Source organism: Podarcis erhardii (genome assembly GCF_964252035.2).
Source record: "Podarcis erhardii genome assembly, chromosome: 7".
NCBI lineage: Eukaryota > Metazoa > Chordata > Lepidosauria > Squamata > Lacertidae > Podarcis > Podarcis erhardii.
Genome location: NC_138511.1, coordinates 45,400,997 through 45,416,460, shown reverse-complemented (window position 1 = coordinate 45,416,460; position 15,464 = coordinate 45,400,997). Strand labels below are relative to the sequence as shown.

The 15,464-nt window shown below is 53.3% G+C and overlaps 2 protein-coding genes across 3 annotated transcripts in view; one reads left to right on the top strand and one right to left on the bottom strand.

Annotated features, from left to right (window-relative positions):
• NQO1 (NAD(P)H quinone dehydrogenase 1) overlaps positions 1 to 15,464 on the bottom strand; it is a 191,964-nt gene that overhangs the window by 18,423 nt on the left and 158,077 nt on the right. The gene's annotated exons all lie outside the window — the stretch shown is intronic.
• WWP2 (WW domain containing E3 ubiquitin protein ligase 2) overlaps positions 1 to 15,464 on the top strand; it is a 38,352-nt gene that overhangs the window by 4,131 nt on the left and 18,757 nt on the right. For both annotated transcript variants that reach the window (XM_081871804.1, XM_081871803.1), the window contains exons 3-7: positions 2,163 to 2,310; positions 2,861 to 2,982; positions 8,923 to 9,060; positions 10,088 to 10,184; positions 14,415 to 14,536. In XM_081871804.1, the coding sequence (XP_081727930.1) occupies positions 2,163 to 2,310; positions 2,861 to 2,982; positions 8,923 to 9,060; positions 10,088 to 10,184; positions 14,415 to 14,536 (627 nt within the window). The remainder of the gene's footprint in view (positions 1 to 2,162; positions 2,311 to 2,860; positions 2,983 to 8,922; positions 9,061 to 10,087; positions 10,185 to 14,414; positions 14,537 to 15,464) is intronic.

The following is a 15,464-nucleotide window of genomic DNA, read 5'->3' as shown; positions in this document are numbered from 1 at the left end:
GTTATCAGCCAAGTTCAGATCAGAATATTAGGAAGCTTATAGAACCCACAAAACAAGTGAGATTCTTCCTATGTGCTGAACAAACATTTATATTGCTTTATGGGTGCTGTTCTGAGCTATTCGGAATCACAAATAATTATGCTGAGCAAAAGCTTTAAAAAAAAAACAGTAGGGAGCAGAGCAGTCTGGATGAGAACATTTCATGTATCCCAGGAGGTGCTAAATATTCTCTAAAATGAAGAGGAGGCTAGTTTACATTGAGATGGGTAACTTGTGGCCCTTCAGAGGTTGTTGGGTTCTCATTTCCCTCAGCACCAGCCAGTGTGATCAGTAGTCAGGGATGGTGGGAGTTGTCATCTGAAGGGTAACAGATTCCACCCCCTTTACACTGCTTTTATTTTAAGCAGCTGCCAGTGAAGAAGAGCTCCATTTAACATGAAAGCACTGCAGCCAGCATTTGGGTGGTCCCATGATAATTCCTCGACTTGTTTGCTGTGGTCTTTCAGTTATTCCCAGTCATTCCCACTTGTGCTGTCCCCAGCGTAGGGATGACTTCTTCTTTTTTTAGCATGACCCAGAATTTCCTTGCCTGCGAGAAAACCCTTGCCGACAAGATGACTGTGTGACCTTCTGATCTTTTCCCTACAGCTTGCCAAGATGGCCTGAACTTTAGCAGTCCCCACTCCTATCTACTGTCAGTTCAGGGTGGGGAACAAATGGGTTCTCCCATCAGTATTTGTTTGTATGTGTGTGTACACACACACACATTCATTTACATTCAAGGGTGGGTGTGGGAAGAGAAACAGCTTCCCTACCACCTAGTCATAACAGCAATGGACTTTTACCTGCTGATCCTGCAAACTTTGGATCCAGGTCAGAGAGGCATGGCTGTGGTAGGGTTACTTACCGGGTCCTTCCGCACCCTGAGAGCCACCACTGCAGGCCATCCCATCACACTGCAGGAACTCAACTAACTACAACTGATTAAATTCATTCTACAAGGAGGAAGGCTGGAAGTTGCTTTATACTGAGTCCATATAGATTAATATTGTCCACACTGAGTGGCAGCAGCTCTCCAGGGTTTCAGGCAAGGGTATCTCCAAACTCTACTGATATGTGAGTGTTTAACTCTTCACATTGCCCTCCATTCTTAAAAATGAGACCCACAAGCTTTTCTCTTGTCCTCTGGCCTGTTGTGACAGCAGTGTGCCATTGGGTCATTGCTCATAAGGACTGAGAGGCAACTCTCCCCTTTCTTCCCCCCCACCCAGACTTGTTTTTCTGGCTAGCTGGTGCCCCCCCCCCCGCATGAATGCTTTGGTTGCACCTCAAGCAGCTGTAGGGGGGAGTGTATGATGGGCCAGATGGCAGCCTCTTGCGGCTTTTGGGTCTGGCCAGCTGCACACACTGTGCCACCAGGGGGCTCCCAACACTGGCAGTTACAGGAGCGTTTCTGCAGCTGCTCTGCCTTCCTCTCGTGGCTGAAATGTCAGCCCCTGGCTCTGTAGTCGGCACTCGTCAGCCTTGGCACTCTCCAGCTAGGGCTAGGCTCTGGGTCTCAAGTAAGAGACCCTCGGTAATGCCAAGGGGGCACTCTCACCTCCTTGTCCAGTGCAAGCTCCCAAGGTGGGGAGGGGAGGAGAGTGGCTGTTTGAACCAGCAGTAGCCAAAGTGGTGTTGTTTGGCTCCAGCTCCGGTCAACCCCGGCAGCCACCATAGCCAGTGGTCAGGCATGATGGGAGTTGGAGTCCAGCAGTATTTGGAGGGCACTACATTGAGCTGCCCGTATTCTAGCCTTTGTTTGGATGGGATGGGACTTCTATCACCCTACGAGCCAGCATTTGCTTCCCAGGGTTCTTTGTGGGAATCCAGGGCTCTTCATCTATTTTCAAGTGAGGTTTCCATGTAGGCCATAGATATGCCCTTTGCCCTGCTTGTTCCTTTGGCAGTCTTGTGCTTGCATAAAGGGTGGAACCAGCAATGGAGCCTCCTGTGTAAAGTGGAGGAGTTACAAGGGCACAGTTGGGTGGCATTGTCACTCTCCCTGGCACGCAAGTAGATTTGGCTACCCCAAAATCCCTACCAGGCTAGCCTGGGGCAGGCGTCACCCACCATTCCAGCCGAGGAGCAACTACTGAACTTCCTCCACTTCCTCCCTCCAGTGGTGTCAGCAAAGCCCAAGGCACAGGGGCGCCAGGCTCGGATCACCTGCTTCGTGGAGGTGACGGCGGATGGGCTCACCAGCGAGACCAAGAAGACAGCAAAGCGGATCGGGAGCTCAGAGCTGCTCTGGAACGAGAATCTTGTGGTGTAAGAATTTGGGGCTCTAGGGAATTGGGGTGCGTGTGTGAAACAGAGCTGGGGCAGGCACTGGCTTTGCCCAGGTGGGTCTGCTCTAGCCCCAAGGGCTTGCCCAGGCTAGCGGCTGTGTAGGAGCAAAAGTGGTGGGATGGGCTCTGTGGCCGCGGCAGCTGCTCTTTCCATGGTGAAGCAGGAGCCCTTGTAAGGGACGCATCTGCATGTTATCAGCTGTGTTTCAAAACAAGGGAAGGCCCTTGGCTTCCCCTGGCTTGTCATCTTAAGCCTGTTTGCCGAAATGACTAGGCCTTCGCCTCTCACTGGGGCCTGGGATGACCTAGTTTGCTCTTCTTATGTTTGGGAAGCCTAATGACAGTCAAGAGCACTCACATTCTTTTCATTTATTTCTGCAGAGCCCCCTTTTCACCTTTTAACGGTTAGTTTTGTCCACAAATTGACTTTTACTGAACATCCCTCATGCTTGGTGCAAGGCAAACTTGATCCCACCGCCTCACCAACCTGTCTTCTTTTGCACCCTCTTCCTCCCCCAACCCCGCTGCAGGAATGTCACCTCACAAAGCCACCTTGACGTGAAACTCTGGAGCTACCACACCCTGCGGAACGAGTTGCTGGGCACAGCCTCCATAAGTCTCCCCAGTGCACTGAAGCAGAGCAAAGGGAAAGGTATGTCCCATGGCAGAGACTCTCCACAGCCCCCTCCGCTGGCCTGTCCTCCTGTTTGGGCATCACCAGGTTTTCTGCGCCCTCTGGCAGGGGGAAATAAGGCATACCTGGTGGTGGAAATGCTCTGGCCTTGGCAGAAGACAAGGCCTCATTGTGAGCGGCTGGGAGGCCTGTCAGGCGCACAGGGCTGCTGCTGCTGGTGTGTCTGATGGAGGCCACCCCTTCACCAGCCAGGAAAGCAGAGCAGCCCGCCCAGCAACACGAGGCCCTTGGCTGTCTGCTGCCATTTGTGGTTGCTGGAGTGGCCCGTGGCGGCAGCCGCTGCTGCTGCTGCTACATAAAGGCCTCTATTCAGGGGGCTCCCAGCAGGGAAAGGCTCTCTCCGTCTCCTTCAGCCCAAACTGCTCCCCTGCCCCCACCATGGCCCCCGCCTCACAGAATACAGACCTCGTATTGAGAGGTGCCAGGCCTGGAGATAGCAGATGGAGGTGGGGGCAATGTCAGAGCAACAGCCCGCTACTTTTCTGGGGCAGTCTCTTCTCCCTGGGCTTAGGCCTGGTCCACTAGCTTTGAGATGTCTGGGCCTTGGTGAGCAGGCTTTAACTGGAGGAGAGTGGAGAGAGACCCCCTGCTCTGGGTCAAGAAAATGAGCGAAGGCTTACCTGCACCTTCCCTTGCATTGTCAGAGCTCCTTGCCACACTGGTGCCTCAGAGCAAAAGGTGGCAAGGGCTTCATGGTTGCTGGAAGTGGCTTTTGTGTGCGCGGGGGGGGGGTGTTAACATTGGGGCTGCCCTTTTGGGGCCTTGTGGTGTGGTTGGAGGGCGAGTGTTTGAGGTCCTGCCTGGCGGGCCTGAGTCGCCCTCCCGCCCTCTCCTCACCCACCTGAGCTGCTCCTCTTCCTCCTTGTGTGCCGGACACAATGCTCCTTTCATGAGGCAAGGCATAGTTTTGGGCGGCAAATGGAAAAGGCTCCGCTCAGTACCAAAAAGGATGGAATTTTCCCTGGCACTGGCTGCGAGGGGAGGCTTCTTAAAGCGACAGCACAGCCACTGCCGCTGAGTGTCAGAAGACCAGGCTTTCTTTCTCCCTGTGGCTCTGAGGCAAGGGCTGCTTGCTGTGGTTGTTTTCCTGTATGAATTGCATAAGAACATAGGAAAGGCTCTGCAGGATCAGGCCAGTGGCCCATCTAGTCCAGCATCCTGTTCTCGCAGTGGGTGACCAGATGCCTGTGGGAAAGCTGAGCAAAAGAGCACTCTCCTCTCTCGTGGTTTCCAGCAGCTGATATTCAGAAGTTACTGCCTCTGATGGTGAAGGCAGAACATAGTCATTATGGCTAAGAGCTGTTGATAGCCTTGTCCCTCATGAATTTATGTAACTCTCTTTTAAAGCCACCTGAGTTGTTGGCCATCACTGCCTCTTGTGGGAGTGAGTTCCATAGTTTAAAGATGTGCTGTGCAAAGGAGTAGTGTCTTTTTCTGTCCTGAATCTTCATTCCACTTCATTAGATGTGCTCAATTTCAAGTGCTATGAAAGAGGGACTTCTCTGTCCACTTTCTCCATTCCATGCATAACTCCATATTCTTCTACCATCCCTTTCTTGCCTTTTCTCTAAACCAAAAAGTCCCAAACGTTGTAACTTTTCCCCATAGGGCTGTTGCTCCATCCCTTTGATTGTTTTGCCTTTTCCAACTCTACCATATCTTTTTTGAGGAGAGGAAGTGACTCCAGGTAGAGCAGATTCACAGCTGGCACTGAGAATGGCCGCTCTCACTTCTCCTTGCCATGGGTGTGGGTGTCTGCTCCCCATCAGCCTTCCATTGAGCAAGCACCCAAAGACAACACCCTCCCTTTCTTTCTGTGCTGGGCAGGAGAGAAAGGGCAGCCCTTGTGAGTGGGGGGCGGGTCTTATTGGTTTAATTTCTATCCTGCCTCATTGCTAGGGCTCTGCACCCATTTCAGGATAAGCAACGCACAGCTAATGAGAAAGCAATACCCTGAGACCTCTGCAAAACCACCTACAATGACCACCTGATTCTACCAACAGGCATCTCAGATCCAAATGCCTTTCTCTGTGATGCTCTGGCTGGGGGTGGATACAGTCGTGAAGGCACAAGACGGGAAACTCATGTGGCTCATCTCTCAGGCGCTGAGGACTGGTGGCATGTGTGGCCTCCCTTCTTCTGAGGAGCTGAGAGTGGAGGCTTCCTCCCTGCAAAGTAGCCTTGGTGAGAGGCCTACCTGAGGCTGCCCAGTGAGCCTCAGGGCTGAAGAATGATTTGAACTGGCCTTGCTGGGCTGCACTGGGAGAGGAGGAAATCACAGCTCCTTCCTGGCACTTTGCCAGCTGCCTTTAGGCCTCCTGGAGCAGATGGATGGGCACATCTGAAGTTTTCTTGGGACCTCCAGCTGGGTCAGCAGCCTTTGTGTGTCCTGAAGATCCCTGCATGTTCCTTGAGCATCTTCTGTCCTTGGCCCACGGGTGGGCTCTGTTTGCTGCACCAGAATGGCAGTGGTGGGGTGGGGAGTTCTTCCCAGCCTAGCTGTGCTCCTTGGACATCTGCTGCAGAAGCGCTCTGCCAGAACCAACGTTTTGGCCAGGCAGCCCCAGCAGTGCTCCAGTAGGAGAGGCTGTTTGGGGAGATGGAGGGTGGGGTGCAAATTAGTTCAATAAGAGCCAGCCGGCTACTGCCTTGGCTGCAGCAGCTCCCAAGTCCCTCATCGGATGCATCGATTGCAGCTCCAGATTCCCACCCACCCGCAAGGGACGCTTTGTTCTCAAGCCTGTTCTGGGCACAGGTTTACAAACCCCCCCCCCCACCTGGAGGCTGATCCCATTTCTACTGTCTGAGTGCAGCAGCTTCCTTCGTATGTCCTCTCGCCTGCCAGCCAGGCAGGGAATGGGGCCTTCCGCCAAGGCTCTTGAAGCAGCCAGCATCTGAATCAAGGCCGGACCCAGAGCAGGGGGTGTGGCTCAGAAGAAATCTCTCTCTGTGTGTAAAAACAAATCCTCATGTGGCTGCACCAATTGGGTGTGAAAACAAGGGGCCTGGAGCCTTTCGGGCTGCAGTGTGCAAACAACACCTCCTCCCCCCCCCCCCCGCCCCTACAATCATCACCCTTGTTCTCAGGTTGCATCAAGAGGTTCTTGTTTAGGGAGCCCCCCCTTCTCTCCCCCCCCCCAATGCTTTTACAGCTCCTGCAAAGGTCTGTGACTTTGCTTCTCATTCTGCCTGGCCCCAGGCAGGCAAGCTGGAGCTGCAGCCACAAAGAAGTCATTCAGAAGGAAGCCAGTACTGATTTCTGCTCCCTGCTCCACACAAAGTAGTAGCAGGATCCAAGGAGGAAGTTGTAAGGCTGGATGGATGGATGGATGGATGGGCTCCTCGTTGGAAAGCCAACCTCAAAGACGGCTTCACTGAACTGTGGCCAGGCCGATGCTGGGAAAGAGTTGTGTGGGCAACCATGTTTTGGGGTCCCATGTCCTGCTTTGCCCCTTCCTCTGGCTATCCCTGTAATAGTAGTGCCTCTCCTTGCAAGCCAGCTGGCAAAGCTTGTTCTGCTGGGTGTACAAGGCTTCTTGCAGAAAGGTGCCTTGCATCTCTGCAATTGTCCTCTTTAAACCCTCGAGTGTCCTTGGCGAGCCTGGAGGGCTCTTTCCCCTTCCCTATCAGAACTCCCTCCCAACCTTCTATTCTGGTTGACAGACTGCTAGCATGTAGGCTAAATGAAGCTACTGCTTGATGGATTTGTACCCAGTAGGGGCATGTGGAAGGTCCCAGGTTCAGCCCCTGGTGTCTACAACACCCTAGAGAGCCATGACCAATCAATGTAGACAATCCTGAACTCCACAAACCAACTTTCTCTGCTCTCTTTCCCTCATCGGACAGCTTTCTCTGACCCTATTTTTCCCTATGTGTTCCTATGCACCCAACCAGAGAAGCGCTCCCCTCATTGGCTAGAGTGGTGTTTCCCTCGGCGACTGCTTTACTGTAGGGAGCCACTGGCTGAAAGGCCCTGCCAGAGAAAAAAGCGGCCTCCCTTCTTCCTTTCTAGAAAAAAGAGGCAGGAACTCTGGGGTTGCATCCCTTGCTTTTGCTTGGAAAGCTCTTATACCGCAAGCCTGTGCAAACTGACAAGGATTGCCTTGGCCAGAGAGCCTTTGGCCTTTGTTCGATTGGCCACCATCTTGATTTGATTTATTATATTTCTATGCCCCTTTTCATTCAAATGAATCCCAAAGTGGCTTACAAACAATAAGTAGTTAGAACGTGATAGAATGTATTAAACATCACAAATACAGGCTCCTTCTGTTCCCTGAGGGCTTCCTGCTCCTGGTGCCCAGAAGGTAGAGGCGGAGCTCTCTCCTTCCTTTCTCCTCTGCATCGCTTCTCATCCATGTTAAGCCTTGGGCTGCCTTCCTCTTTGCTGTCTTGTTCACATCGCTCCAGGCATGTCCACCCTGGGGCACTGGGGAGCCTTTCCAGCAGCTGGAACTTCCTTCCTTTTTCCTTCCCTTCCTTTTTCCTTCCCTTCCCTTTTCCTTCCCTTCCTTGCTCCTGCTCCTGCTGGCCTGACTGCTGGAAAGCGCAGGTCCTTCTCATGTCCTGGCTAGGAATTCCCTGCCAAACGGGAGCGCTGAGGCTCCAAGCGGTGCAGCAGAGGTAGTGAACTGAGGAGGCCTTATGTAAGGCTGGGGCGGCCCCTTCCCCCAAATGATAACAGCCCGTCCCCCCTGCACACAAGCTGGCTTTGTGTGCGGCCGCAAAGGGACCCTCGGCTGCTGCAACAGCAAGGTCCCTTTATGTGTGCCTGGGCCATGGGCCGTGGTGGAGGGGCCCGTGTGTGTTTATTTTCTTAAAGAAAGCAGAGAAAGGGGAAAGTGGTGTTTGCTGCCCTGCCTGGAGACACAGGCACCTTGTCTCTGCCAGGGGACAAAAGGGCTCTGTGCAGCCTGCAGCAGGAGCAGAGGGCTGCCAAGGTGGGGCAGCGGGGAGAGAAAGGGGTGAGGGCAGGCTCCCTGCATCACCAAAGGCGTGCTGGTGGCCCCGTGGCTGGGCCTGGCTCCTTGTGGGTCTTCCCAAGGGGAGATGGAAGGCCAAACCCTCCTGCTCCTCTGGCTCAAAACCTCCCCCTCCCTGACTCTGCTGCGCTGCACTTCACACACCAGGAGCTGCTGCCGCCACTGCGGACAGAGAGGCTGGAGCCCCGTGTGCAGCTGGTGAAAGGGAGGCCCCCACGCAGCTCAGGTGTGAACTTTGGGGGCCTGCCCATGGCGCCTGGCCCTCTCTCTCCAGGGGCTGAACATCAGTTGCTCTTTGTCTTCCTGCCCTGGGTGCTGGGGAGGAGGAATTCCTTCTCCTATAGAGGGGCCCAGGTCACCTTGATGTCAGCCTCCTCTTGGGGCATTTGTGCTCCTTGCCTTCCTTTTCAGCCAGCACAAGGAGACTGAGGCTCTGAGGGCAGATTTGGGCCTAAGAAATGTGCTGGGGAGTAAGTGCAGCTGCAGCAGCAGTGGGAAAAGTGTTGGGCCTGAAGTGGGCGGCCCTGAGCCTGACTGTTCTGCTGAGCATTTCTGGGCAGAGCAGGGATGTAGGTTCACCTCCCTCACGTTGGAAAGCCTTTAATGTCACAGAGGAGAGTTCCCTGCATTGCTCCCTGGTTACAGAGATGCTTCTGTCATCCGGGGTGGGGAGCAAGGCACTCAGCATACGCTCCTGCCCTCCCCAACCGCCAACATTACAGTTCCCTTCTGAGGGGCTAAGCTCCAACTCTGCCACTGGAGGAATGGTGTGATTAAAGTGTTGGGGTGAGGCTAGCTAGGGCTGGAGGTCTAGGGAATGAGGCTGCCTAACTGCCCCCACTTATGGGCCTGTGTCTACCAGGGCCACTCTCCCGGTGTAATGGCTTTCCCCCCTCTTGTCACTTTCTGTACCTCACAGTGGAAAACAAGCAGCTGACCTTGAACCTGCAGATGGAGAACAAAGGCTGCCTTGTCTCTGGTGGGGAGCTGACCATTTTCCTGGATGGGCCCAGTGTTGATGTGGGAAGCTTGCCTAACGGCAACGTCGTGATGGAGGGTGAGTGTGGCAGGGTGGGGTGGGGGAGCCGCCTGCCACTAGGGTCCTGGGCAGCCAGCGGGGCCTTTGATGGAGGTATGTCCTATGAAAGACAGGAGCTGAGGCAGACGGGTTCAAGCCGAAGGGGGGGCAGGCAGGTCTGAGCCAAACCGCCCCTGTACTCTACTCCCCGCCATGTGTGGTCTGGTGGCAGGAAAGGGGAATCACTCTGTAGATGTGCAGAGGCAGTATATACAGCAGCATCTCAGGTCCTTGAGCCCAGCTTAGAGAATGGGAGCAGGTTCTGAGGCTGGGCCCAGACTCTGAACTGAGCCCCACAGCAAATGCTGCTCTTCAGACCTTTAGTGCCTGAGTTGTCAGGCAGAATGGCGAGGAGCTCTTGTGTCCAGGGAAGTGAACCTCACCTGGCAGGCATGCAAAATGTTAATCAGGTCCTCCCATCCTGGGGAGGCCACCTCTCTTCCTTCCCAAGGTGCTGGTCTGTCTTTTCCTGCTGCCCCCCCCCCGAAGGGACCCAGGGCTCCTCCTCACCCATCCTAGCCAAGTCTTTCCTGAAAGTGAGAGGAACTGCATTTGATGGGATGAGAGAGAAGTTGAGAGATTAAACCCAAAGATGCCACAACACCACTGGCAGATGGAGGAGGTCCACATGGGCAAAGCTGTGTTGTGGATGTTGCCCACCAGCCTCTGCTATAGTTCCTGAATCTTCAGAGGTGGCAGGAGAGCTCAGCTATCCAGTGGCCCCTGGGATTATCCATCTTTATGATTCCATGAGGACTCCCATGTTTCAACTGTCACAATAACCTGTATCATTTGCTATCGTTTGCACCCCTCCCCTCCACCTCAGCTCCAGATTACAGCTGCTTGTATATATACAAAGGCAGGCGTAGAACAAGCAGCTGCCTCAATCCTTGTCCAGCCATCCCTCCCCTTTCCCCACAGCTGACTGGCTGTTGTCAGGGCTTGGCTTTTGGCCTGCCTGCCAGGGTCCTATTCTGACCAGTTCTTTGCTTCCTTGTTCCTTCAGGGTCCCAGGCAGATGGGAGGGACCCCTGTGGTCTGGCCTCGTCACCAGAGAGCAGGCCCCAGGCCCCCAGCACCAACTGCTTTGGCGGCAGGTCCAGGTAAGGGTTCCCCTCGGCTCTGCTGTGGCATTTTGGATGGCTGCAGGTGGCCACTCTGGAGCCTCTGATGGTAAGCACACAGGGCAGTGTAAGCCATGATGGAAAGAGACAAAGAAGAGGACAGGGAGATTGGGAGGTAAGCCAGGACAGAGGCAGGAAAGAGGCCAGAAAGGCCTGGGTGGGCAGGGGGAGACTGGGGACTGCCTTGCAAGGTTTTGAGGAGTCAGGCTGGGCCATGTGCATGTGGGTCAGAGTTGGGAAGACCAGATAAGGGCTACTGCATCCCTCTGTGGCAAGAGAAGCATTTGGTAGCAGGGGAATTGCAGCTCCAGGACACTGTTGGTAGTGGGCTACATTTGGTACTCTTGCTCTCTCGCTCTAGCGCCACCCATTATCTGGTGTGTGGAAAGTGCAGGCAATCATTGAGGGGTACTTTGGCTTTAGAGAAGAGTCCTCTGGAGACTGATAGTTCTCCGCCTCCATCCAATCAGAGCCTGCTGACCCTGGCAAAAAATGCTTGCTCTGAGCAGCTGCCCAGAAAGCAGGGCAAGGGGCTTGCCAAGGGGGCTCTGCTTGGCCCTTCCTTCCACTCTCTGACCGCAGCTGTGTCGTGTTTGTGTACTGTTGCCGGTGTGGTGCTGAATTTAGCACCCCACTGGCAAGGGAACCATACTGCTTCTCCCGAGATGATGGGTGGCCAGCCAGCCGACCAGCTTCCTTCACCAGGTTCCATTCTTCCCTGCATTGTAGCACTCAGTCCCGTATCCAGGGAGGACTCTTCCTCAGTCTCCCTTTCCTCTGGCTGCTTCATTGTGCCTTCCTGGCTCTGTTTGTGCAGGGCCCCCAGAAGCTCCAAATCCTCCACCAAAAGAAGTTTGATTCCCCCTGAATAAAACATATTGGCTTCTGCAGATGGGAAGAGCTTTCAGGGAGTTGAACTTTTGGCCTTCACCAAGCTCCTGGAACGGCCCTTCCAAACAGACGCAGGCATCTTCTGCAGCCTTCGTGTGGTTCTGCTCAGAAGAAGTTCCTCAGAAGAGCCTGGCCGGTGGATCACCTAGTCCAGCATTCTGGGTTCCACAGTGGCCAACCAGCTGCCCCGCTGGGAAGCCGACAAGCTGGATAGGAGGGCAAGAGCACTCACAACATTCTAGGCTTCTCCTTGATACCATAAGGTCTAGAGACTTGCTTCTTTTTAAAAAGGGCAACGGTGTAAAGAACCTTATGCCCCGAGGGGCACAGCAAATTCTTTCAGTCCTGGCTCTGTGCAGCTGTTGGATCTAATCAGGGTGCTGGACAGATTCTGGATGAGTTCTCTGGAGCAGTGAAAACCTCAGTCTGTCCCATGATTTCTCCGTTGGACACATGAATGGGCCATGAGCCTTCCTAGGCCTTATTTAGTCTCCCATGGAATGGGCAGCTCTTGCAAAGGAAAGTTCAAGCTGACCTTTGGATCACAAGACCCTTTGAAGGGATGGCTGAGTGATGGGCCAAGAGGGTCTGGAGCAACCTTGATTTGCATCCTGGTCTCTCCAGGCAGCTAGCTGCATGACCCACTCTAAGGGTTAAACCTCTACTTCCAGGGGAAATAAGATCATTTATTTATTTATTTATTTATTTATTTATTTATTTATCATTACTACTACTGACATTGCTGGTCGGAGGCAGGCAACAAGGAGTTTAGTTTTTGTACCTGGCCTGTTTCTTCATTGTTCTGCAAAACTGGGCCCTTGCAGGAAAACTTTGATGCTGGGATGCCAAATTCCCTAACGAGCAGCACTTCCCTCCCTGGATGGCTGCTTTGGGGTGAAACTGGTGTGGGTGGGATTAGAGTGGGATTTGCTTCCATAAGCAGCTGAGGAACATCTCAGGGCAGTTCGCAAACAGGCTACAACAAAGGTGCCTGCTCTCTCATTTTTGTGCTGCCTCTGAACAGACAGGTTCCAAGGTGACGTGTTTGGGGTGAGTGTGTGGTGTGTGTGTGCCCCCCCCCCGATCTGTGTGTCTTGGGAAACAGTTTCTAAAGAAAAGAGAAAAGGGGATGGGAGGGGGGACCTTGGGCTCCGTTTTCAGAAACAAACACTTGTGGCTGGTGGTCCTCCCTCCCGTTCTACCACCACCACCACCTTTTGCACAGATCAGAGGAATTTCTCAGCCTTGCTTTGCCCGCCTAGCTGTTCCCTGGCTGAGGAGGGCTGGCAACACCACCCTGTGACCAGGATTGATCACTTATGCCTGTTTGCAAAGTGCTTCCCTGTATTTGCACAACAGAGATGGGCCCTCTCACTGCTGGGTCCCCTCATGGGCTGCCCCTCCTCCGCTGTCTTTTTCCTGCTTCTCCTTGGGCGGGGGGACAGGGGACCTTCTCCTTGCTCTCTGCTGTCCTTGGTGTCTCCTTCCCCATTGTGCCCCCTTCCCCTTGCTACTTCCCTGAGTCCTTCTCCCAGTGGGTTGCTCATTCCTACCAAGGTCAGCTTGGTGCTGGTTTCCTTTCCCCCTTATGCCCTTTGCTCCTACCCCACCCCAAACTGCACTTGGAGAGAAACCGGCAGGAGGGAGATGCTTAGACAGTGTCTTGATCAGCCAGCATATCCTGGGGATCCTTTGGTTCTGGTTGGCCACTGTGGGAACAGGATGCTGGAGTAGATGGGCCCTGTTTGACCTGACCCAGCTGCTGCAGCGCCCTTATTGTGATCTCACCTCCTTGACTTTGAAACAGCCTGACTCTCTGGACCCCAAGCCAGAATCTCTGGAGCTTTCTCTGCATGTGTGTTGGAAGTGGGGATTAGGGCCTATTACAGGTCGTGCCTCCGCTCTCTACCCAGGATCAGCCCTGCTCCCTGCCCCCTACATTCACTCTACTTATGGGGAAACTGCCCCATCGCCTGCTGTCCCCAGCCTGTTCCTCGCACTGGTGCTGCCTGCCCCCTTTTCCAGGCTCCTATTTTAAGCAGCTGCTGTTCCCCATGAGCTCTGCCATGTGACCTCCTCTGGTTTATTTCCACACGTCTATTAAAAGATGATGCCAAGTTAGGAGCCCCGTAGGAAGACAGCCTTGGCAGGACAGCTAATTTGGGCCTACACGACCTGCGCAACACAGCGGAAATGGGCAATTTGGGTTTCTAAAAAACACCCCTGGAGGTCCAGAGGTTGTTTATCCCCAGAGGGTGGGGTGGGTGAGCCATTCCTAGTGATGTCTGCGCAAGTCCTGTGCCAAAAACCTTACCACCTCGCTCTGCGCGCACTAATATGAAACTGTCCAGGATTTTGTCCTGGTTTTGCGTTGTTCTCCTAACCCTTAATGTATTTCTTTAAAAAGGAAAAGAAAATTCAGACAAGCACATGGAAGCTTAACGCAGGTCCAATAAACTTGCTCTCCACATTTTGAACATTGTATAAGAGCACTATGAAAACAGACACATGGAGAGTTTCCAGCTGAGGTGGAGGTAGTATTATAGCAGCTAGAGTATGTCAGGCTAGGATTGGAGAGACCCAGGCTCAGATTCCCACCCAGCCGTGGAGCCCCCAGAACGACCCACCTCTGCCGAATACTAGTTGCTAGGAATCGCAGGTGGGCCGAGTGTAGCTGTTGTACTTGGATCCAGCTTGCAGACTTCCCATAACAGGCATCTGGTTGGCCGCTGTTAGAACAGGATGCCGTACTAGATGGGTCATTGACCTCATCCAGCAGGGTTCTACTTACAGTCTTAGAAATGTAAGCGTTCTTACATTCTTACAAACTTGGGCCAGTCATTCTCTTTCTCAGCCTCACCTACCTCACAGGTTTGTTGTGAGGATAACATAGTATGACTTCCACACACTCCTGCTGTGTGCAGAGATGCGGAATGTCTCAAACCAGCGCAAACTCCTCTTGTCTTCTGTTTTTCTCCTGGCATGTTTCTAGTCCTTATGTCTGTTGACAGAAACCTGATGAAACCGCAAAAACCGGGGGGGGGGGGGGCGTGTGTCAGGTCCCTGTAATGTTTGCTTACCCTCTTCCCTCCATTCCACTTGCAGTTGTGACAATTATGTAACCATAATCGCCATGATCTTGCAACTACATGTCCATGGGCTCGGTTTGCATGACTGATTCTTGTGCAGGACGAGGTATCCAGTGTCATGGAGAACAGGCCCAGCCATCAGCCTTCCACCCTCCTGCCTACAAGGAATATAATGATCTGTGGAAACTCAGGAGACACTCCCCTCACCTCTCGACTGTTTCTTCTGCAGGGCACACAGACATGTGGCTGGAGTGGCCAGGCAGAGCACGGCCAACAGGGAGCAAAGCCCCAGTCCCAGAGCCCAGCAGCAGCCAGCAGGCAAGACCCAGAGTGGCACAGTGAATGGCACAGGTGAGAGTGGAGAGAGAGGAGAAGGAGGAGGTGATGGTCTCTCCTCTGAAGCTGTAAGGCCAGCCCTGTGTGCCACCTCACTTGTGCTCTCCCACGTGCATTGATATAACTTTGAGGTGCTACCTGTAGATGAAAGATTATCTCCCCATGTCACTTCCCCAGTTTTACTTGACCGGCTTTGCTCTACAGACAGGGGTTGCCATTGGGAAACTCTGGGCCCTTTTCAGGGTGATGGCGATGGACAGGGAATGAGACCTTGGGGTCCTAGTGGAGAGCTTGATGAAGATGTTGGCCCAGTGCGTGGTAGCTGGAATTGATACTAAAATGGCCCATGCTGTTATCAAAATCTATGATGCAACTGCATTTGGAATGCTGTGTATACTTCTGGACGCTTCACCTCCGAAAGGATATTGTAGAGCTGGAGACCGTTGGGAAAGGGGCAGCCAGAATGATCAAGGGGATGGAGGAACTCCTCTGTGAGGAAAGGTTGCAGCATTTGGGGCTGCTTAGTTTAGAAACAAAATGAGTAGAAGGTGATGCAAAAGGAGTTTCTAAAACTGCACATGGCATGGAGACATTGGGTAGAGAAAGGTTTTTCTCCCTCTCAACACAAGAACATGAGGCTACCTAATGAAGCTGGATGGTGGAATATTCAGAACAGACAGAAAGAAGGACTTCTTCACACAGCAGGCAGTTAAGCTATGGAATTTGCTTCCCCTATAGGCAGTGGTGGCCACCAACTTGGATGGCTTCAAAAGAGGATTAGACAAATTCAGGGCAGGGTTACAGCTGGCTACTAGCCCAAGTGGCTGTGTTGTGCCTTCACTGTCAGAGGCAGCTGGAAACTGCAGGAGGGCAGAGTGCTCTTTTGCTCAGGTCCTGCTTGCAGGCTTCCCACAGGCATTTGGTTGGCCACTGTGAGAACAGG